Source organism: Diadema antillarum, unplaced genomic scaffold, assembly GCF_040938485.1.
Source record: "Diadema antillarum isolate AM-2024a unplaced genomic scaffold, OU_Dant_1.0 seq00001048_RagTag, whole genome shotgun sequence".
Classification (NCBI taxonomy): Eukaryota; Metazoa; Echinodermata; class Echinoidea; order Diadematoida; family Diadematidae; genus Diadema; species Diadema antillarum.
This window is the reverse complement of record NW_027271878.1, coordinates 202,659-209,978: the sequence shown is the minus strand read 5'-3', so window position 1 is coordinate 209,978 and position 7,320 is coordinate 202,659. Positions and strand designations below refer to the sequence as shown.

The following is a 7,320-nucleotide window of genomic DNA, read 5'->3' as shown; positions in this document are numbered from 1 at the left end:
AATAAACAATAACATGCATAGCGCTGATAATGTTGCGGTCTGAATTTTTACTTCGCTGTAACCGGAATTTCGTTATAATCGTGTTCGTTATAACGGGAGTGCACTGTATCTTTAATGGAAGTGCAATTTAGTAGTTCACAACCATTGATGCAGTAACATGTCAGTGACTTTAACAAAAAATAAAAGTGTTGTCCTGTGAGGGATGCTGGTTTTTTTTTTAAGTTCACTTGCAGTCATGTCTCTTATTTCTATGCATACTTCACCTTAGGAATATGAATAAAAATAAATTTCTTGAAAAACAAATCTTTTGCAAAACATACGTGATTATGCACACTCTTTGAAAATAAAAATAGTGTTCCCGTATAGTGTGATTCCATCAATAAAACAAAACGCAATGTCCTAAATGTATTGGTCAGCTATAAGCAACGGAAAATTTTGAAGTTTGAATAATCAGCAATTCAACAATTTTTTTTTTCGTTTTCATGGATTAATCTTAAAAGTTCTCTTTGCGATGAGGTGAATACCGTCACACATCTATCGTGGAAGAATATTACAGTTTAGTGTCTATCAAAAATTTACCGATCTAACATTTTTAAGTTTTCTGAGTAGCAGAAATTGAGTGGGATAGAATGTGCATGAAATTGCATTTTCAGCCTACCAACTTCATATTAGTGTCAAAAGCGAGACATAAAGAAACATTGTCCATGTATAGTAGAATGAATTCAACCGTGTTCAATCGCCGGAAGTAAAAATCCTCTGTCCTAAAACTGCTGAATATTTTTTGAAACCATTTTACAAGCTTTAAAGGGATTGTATAGTTTCGGTTGAGTTTGGGGATTGTGGCTGTAACTTTGTGGTCTTGACCGACCTTTTATTAGGACCCCTTTGTCTTACGATTTTTTTTTTAATCTCAGCCAATCTAAAACCAATTTTCGTTAAAAAACTTTCATCATATTCCTCTTAAAATTGTATGCCCTTTAATATTTCAAGCAATGGGTTTCAAATTATCTTGCAAAAGTTTGCAACCTCAATCCCCATCTCAACAAAAACTATATACAATCCCTTCTATTACGCGTTTAACTTTTTGCAAAGTTTAATGGAAGTGCTGGGACAATTTTCAGACGCTATGTAGGTCTACAAAGCCTTAAACTTTTCCTGGTAGTTATTAAATCTGAACGTGTTTATCACTTATGATGATACTAGGTGTTAAAAAAAACATTTCCCACTTTTAATGCTTAATAGTTCAAAAACTATATATCATATAAAACTGTCATTGATATGAGTAATAGCTGAATAGTGTACAATTTAATTGGAGGTAATTTGAATTTGAAAACTTAGATCAGTTTCATGAAATCCATGATTAATTTCAAAGTTAGGTTCCAGATTTTGGTCAAATTATAACCCTCTGTACAAAACCTGAACTTTACACAGGATCTAACGATATATATATATATATTTTTGGTGAGTGTATACTTACAATGACCCTGAACAATGGACCTGGATACCACCTGTTCAGAGCTCTGCTCCAAGGCACATGAATGCTTTATCAATTATTCATAATGGATTGCCTGGGCACTGCTAGTCTGAATTCCTAGCAAAGGGTGAAATGCATGCACATGAAAAAAGTAAGCACTTGTTTCCACGTTCTTGCATACACCACATTTCAGAATGAATAAAGACTAGCTGTGATAGTGGAATTTCTATGAATAAAACTAATGGAGCATTCAAATCTTGGTCATTGTCCAGGACCATTGTCTGGGTGTCAACTATACACTCCCGTACACACCAATTGACTTCTGTGCAAAGTTAAAGTTTTGTACAGAGGGTTGAAAATGGAGCAAAATCTGTAACCTTACTGAAAAATCAATGTTTAATTTAATGAAAATGAATTATGCTGTCATTTTGAAATTGCCGCCAACAAAATTGTACACTATTCAGCTATTGCTCATATCAATTTCAGTGTAATCTGATAAATAGTTTTTGAAATATTAAGGATCAAAAGTGGGAAATGTTTTTTGTAACACCTGGTATTTTCAACTTGAAATGGCATCAGCGTTGTGAGTTCACCAATGTACCTTCATCATTTTGTTTGTACACACTATATAACATGCAAAAGTCCATATTATGACATCATACAGATGTGTTTAATGATTTACAAGGTTGACCTGTTCAATGCCAGATAAATACTTCCGCCAGCATGGTTTGATCTAAGGTGCTTAATTACGCATGATTATCAATCATTAATTTGTTACAACCTCATTTTAAGGTTTATGACAACCATCAAAATTTTATTTAAATCTGCTTTTCATATATTATGATTATACAATAAAAGCGTGAATTCTGTTAGGCAAACAAATGCCAATATTCCATCAATGAGAACGTTTGTTGTTGGATTGTTCATGCAGGCGAAAAGATCATGTACATCGATCATGGTATATGTGGGTGTATCTGTATGTAGGTGTGTATGTATGTATGTCTGTATGTATGTATGACTGTATGTATGGAAGGGTAATCTCATCCTGGTTACATTTCCTACAAACTACGCCGTCTGGACGAAGTGAAGGGGTCACATTTACCGGTACACAGTCAGTTGAAGACATGATTGATGGACGGATGTTCGAGTCGCCGGTGAGACATTTCAAAATGGCTCAAAATCGAATGACGGTTGGAATACTTCCCGATCCCAGGGTAGTGACACTAGAGTAGAATGAATCATCCACGCTTGACTTCGTGCATCATGAAAGAAAGCTTTAAAAAAACATAACATTTGTACAATGATTCTGATACTAATGGCATTAACCACGTATTCTTTATCTTTCTGCTATAGCACTTGGAAGATTGCGCATCGATGCAACCGCGTACAATCGTCTTCCTGTATCAGCATTAGAATACGGCTACTCAGGCGGGAGTTTGGTGTGGAAGCTTTTCTCCCGCCACAATATTTCCGCCCGAGCAGTCCCTCCGCATGTAACGCATCGCTTTATTGTTGGCATGGCAAAATATCATGTGTATACCAGTAAAACAAAAGGGGTGTATAGTGATGTGTCTCACCTAGACTTCCTCCCTCTCTCTCGGTCTGAGAAACACCTTTCTTGTGTTCTGAAGACATATATACCTCCACAAAGCGGAACATACAGAAAAGTTCGTTTGCCAGCCAAACGTTTCATTTTACCACTACAACCCTGTTCAGTCTGAGTTTCATTACGGAGGGTTTCCTGCCGAAATGACATTCTTAAAGTCACTTGTCTTTCTCATATGTCGCGAGAGACATTGGGGACATAAAACAAACCAGGCCAGGCGTGGGTGCACACAAACATGACAAATGACATTAGAAGAGCGATCGGTATAGGTTGTCCGAATTACTTGCTCTAAAGATCAGTTGTTACAAAGTCTGTAGGTTGTCCAAATGTTCACTTAACTTGACAGATGAATCATCTTTATCAAAATTTGAATAAACGATTAAGTACAGAAATAGGGGATGTTTCACCGACAATGATTTTTTTTTTCAACTCCGCATTTGTTCCTTTCAATCTGTCGAAGAATCCCTCTGTCTATGAAGCATTTTGTCATGCGTAACATTTGGTCCCTTTTGGGGGGTAATCAATTTCTTCTTTTATTATTTTCTATTTTCCGAAATATTTTATCGCTTGAATCCAATGTAGAACTAATTAACATGGATGTTTGCACCATTAGGGTTCCACTGAATCTGATGTACGCAGTATGAAAAAAAAATAGCGCCGGAGCTTTCCCCAACCGCGAGCATGTGGCATTTTACAAATTACCTCCGTCATTAAAAGAAGACAGGGCCAGAAAGCAAACGAATTGCACAGTATTAAGATAGTACCGTGTAATACACACTGGTCTGATATGCAAGCCTCAGCTGATCATTATACGTATAGGCACGATGGAGAAAGCGTAGAAAGTGGTTATAACAAATTGGATTTACATGGTGTAGTCAACTAAATAAAGACAGGTGACAGAAATATCGATGGGATTCAAAAAGAGAATTCAGACGGAAATGTCTGGAAGAAAAAAATAATTAAATGAGCTGGATTATCGTTGAATGATATCTTAATTATTTTGTTGTCACCTTTTTACACTGTTCCTTGGAGACGACCGTTGAACAAATCCGGCATTCTTCGTAGATGGAGGGGCAGTGCTACAAGGTGTACTCAGGCAGCCTCAACTCCGTCGCTCTGCCATAGATGTCTAATAAAGGGAAGATGTCATGACTGGAACCAGCCTCGTGTGTAACACTGTAGCCATCCTATAAATGACGATGCGATTTGGAGTCTTGCGACCACAATGAGTTCTCAGAATGGACTCCATTCTCACCAAGGTCATGCACAGTTAAATAATGATAGAACACAAAGTCACAAACTGATGGCCGAGCGAAGAAGTAGGCAGGCATGTCATTGAACATATAGATTATGATGTAATACCTTGCGTCATTAAGCTATCTTGCTTTTCTCCAATTCGAATTGACAGAGAATGATAAAACCATTGTAGTAATAGGAGAAAGAAAATAACTAAACGGGTAATGGACTGGCATCATTCCAATCTTTAGTTTTGCCACGTGCTTGTAACCAGGAAACAAACTTCTAAACGGCGACACTAAAAACGAATAATAATAGCGGCATGACCGGACGAAAGAGACTTGGGGTACGTACACACACGGGGGTAGAGATGCGTATAATGTGGGTGGGCGGTTAGAAAGAAGCGGTGTGTGTGGCGGATGTGATTGCCGTGCATGCGGTGCTGGTGCGTCGAGTGAAGGAGCTGCCGCCTACACTCCCCCGACCGGACGAGAGATTCGTCCACCTGTTGCCCCCTTTCTTACCGCGGCACGTGCAGAGCTTGGAGAAGGCCCGGCGGAACTTGATGGACATGAAGTTGTAGAGGATCGGGTTGACCACGCTGTTGACGTAGAGACATGTCCGGCAAAAGAAGAGGATCCACATGTTGTGATTCTGTTTGCTGGTGTTGAACCAGTTGTAGACTACCAGCATGCGGTAAGGGGCCCAGAGGATCCCAAAGAGAGCGACCACTACCACCAACATCTTTATCACCTGAAATGACAAATCGAGAAGCAAACAGTGCGTCCTTGGTTATAGGTAGTGTTGTTGTAGTGTCATTCCACCGACAATCATAGATTGATGTAATCGAATTGATCGGCATCAATACACTTGAATTGAAAGTAAACAAATACTTGAAGTGAATCGGGAAAAACAGAGCGCTGCTTCAGAACGAAGAGTTTGTTTTATAGGCCTATTCATTGCAATGAAATTCCTTTCCAGCCTTGTCGATGTCAATGAAAGATCTTTCATCCGCTCCAAGGGGACATTCAGTGCAGATCTTAAACTCAATATGAACTATTGCTAAACATTATTCTCATTTCAATAACGCAGTCTTATTCAAATTTAATATTTGTCATCAAATACAAAAAAAAATGTCATTATGATAGTCTTTAAACTTTATTGTACGTCAAATATGAACAAATTTAATCATACAATCATGTAGACCATGCTTTTAGAGGAGTCGTTGATACGCTCCCGTAATGTTGTACTGTCTTTTGCAACCAATCACACAATTGACCCACCTGTTTCCTTGACGACACAGCCGCGGTACCTGAATCTTTACACCTGCGAGGCGAGCTGCTCCCGTCACTACCTTCATGTGACCGCATTAGACGAACTCGGTTTGTACCATTGTCCTTGTCACAGGAGCCCATCTCGTAACCTCGTCGAATGCCGTTCTGTGGGATGGTACTCCTGAAGAGGACACGCCCTATGATGGCGTAGAGCGGGATGCAGACACCCACTGGTACCACATAGTAGAGGACACAGTCCAACAGATAGAGCACGTTGATAATGTTAACTTTCTCCAAGCGGTACCAACACCGGCCGAGAAGCACGTTGCCATGGTAAAGCTTGGTCGAATATTCGAGGATGAAGAACCATGGCACGACGTATCCGATCTCGAAGACCCACAGAGCGATGATGATCTTGGTTGCTCGTGACACTGAGCAAATGATGTGGGCCTTCATGGGATGACAGATAGCAATGTAGCGCTCGATGGTGAAAGCTGTGATGGAGAGGGCCGAGACGTTGAAGGCGAGATACTCCATGGATATGATGATGAGGCAACCGGGACTGCCGTAGATGAAGGCGTCTTTGGGGAGGAGGTTTTCGGGCACTGAGTGCATCATGATAGTGATGAACCCAACCATGGCATCGGCCAGAGCCAGACTTACCAGGTAGCAGTTTGTCGGCGTGCGCATATGCGACACTCGGAGCACCACGATGATCACCATGACGTTTCCCACAATGGCGGCAGTACCAAGGATCAGGTAAACGATAGTCGCCATGATCTTATAGTCAAGTGTGTAGTATTCCAGCCTTGGCAGAGGCGTGCTATTACCGATTGCCATCGCTGTTTCCATGTCAAACGAGTTAGATTCCGTCTGGTAAACAGTTTCCTCGGTAACCAAGGTGGTCAGACCGTCTATTCGCGTAACGTCATCCATTCTTTTAGAGAGATTTCGAAAGAACCGCGGGATGATTCCTATCTCTTTGTGGCTTGAAGAATGAGGCAGAAAGAGCTAACTTTCCTGTTCTAATCTCAAGAGTGACAATACCGTGTAAGACGATATGATGGCATATCAGGAAAATATCTGCACAGAAAGCCTATATGAATGGACAAACAATAATCAAAGCTCGACTGTAACTCGCAAACTCAAATCCTAATGCTGCAGACCTATAGAATTCTTCAGTTGTTTCTCAGTTTGCATCAAATCCGCCGCAGACTATATTCCAAGATAATTTTTTCGACTTTGATACATAACAGTTCTCACGCGGACCTGCCACAAGTCTCGACCAACTGTGGCTAAACAAGACACTGCACGTTCATTTGACGCTACGACCATCCACTTAATTTTGAGAGTATATGGGACTAAGGAAGTACACTTCCTTGATCGGACGAAGCCAGAGACGTCTCTGACGACAAACCACCTTGCAATCTATCGTCCCTGCAGTTCGTGAACCCCCTTAGGCGGATACTCTCAGGAGGATCTTCGCGAAGGTCGGCCTTTCCGGTGCCGGAACACTTGGTCGATACGACGATGGTACTCAGGTGTGATCATCGGGGTATACCCTGCCAGAGACAGTGGATCTAAGTGAAAGAAAAAAGAGACAGTCATTCTGTTAATTCGTAAGAAATAACCTTTTTTGAACGTACCTAAAAACCGATCCTTGATGGATATCATAGGAGTGCTTACAACTAGGTAATGAATGACAATTCCGTCGTAGTGATATGCATATT

At 40.4% G+C, this 7,320-nt stretch overlaps 1 protein-coding gene across 1 annotated transcript; it reads right to left on the bottom strand.

The window, feature by feature from the left end:
• Positions 1 to 4,489: 4,489 nt before the first annotated feature.
• Positions 4,490 to 6,564, bottom strand: LOC139743095 (thyrotropin-releasing hormone receptor-like). Its single transcript, XM_071653602.1, has 2 exons — positions 5,600 to 6,564; positions 4,490 to 5,069 (listed from the first exon to the last, which is right to left on the bottom strand). Exons 1-2 carry the CDS (start codon positions 6,524 to 6,526, stop codon positions 4,710 to 4,712), a joined length of 1,287 nt encoding a protein of 428 aa, XP_071509703.1. The 5' UTR covers positions 6,527 to 6,564; the 3' UTR covers positions 4,490 to 4,709.
• Positions 6,565 to 7,320: the final 756 nt, after the last annotated feature.

Bases quoted from the DNA above. Each gene is read 5' to 3' on its own strand.
- LOC139743095 (XM_071653602.1), bottom strand. From the start codon at position 6,526: ATGGATGACGTTACGCGAATAGACGGTCTGACCACCTTGGTTACCGAG. The intron at 5,070-5,599 runs GTGGGTCAATTG...TTGTCATTTCAG, and splicing joins CTGTGTCGTCAAGGAAACAG to GTGATAAAGATGTTGGTGGT.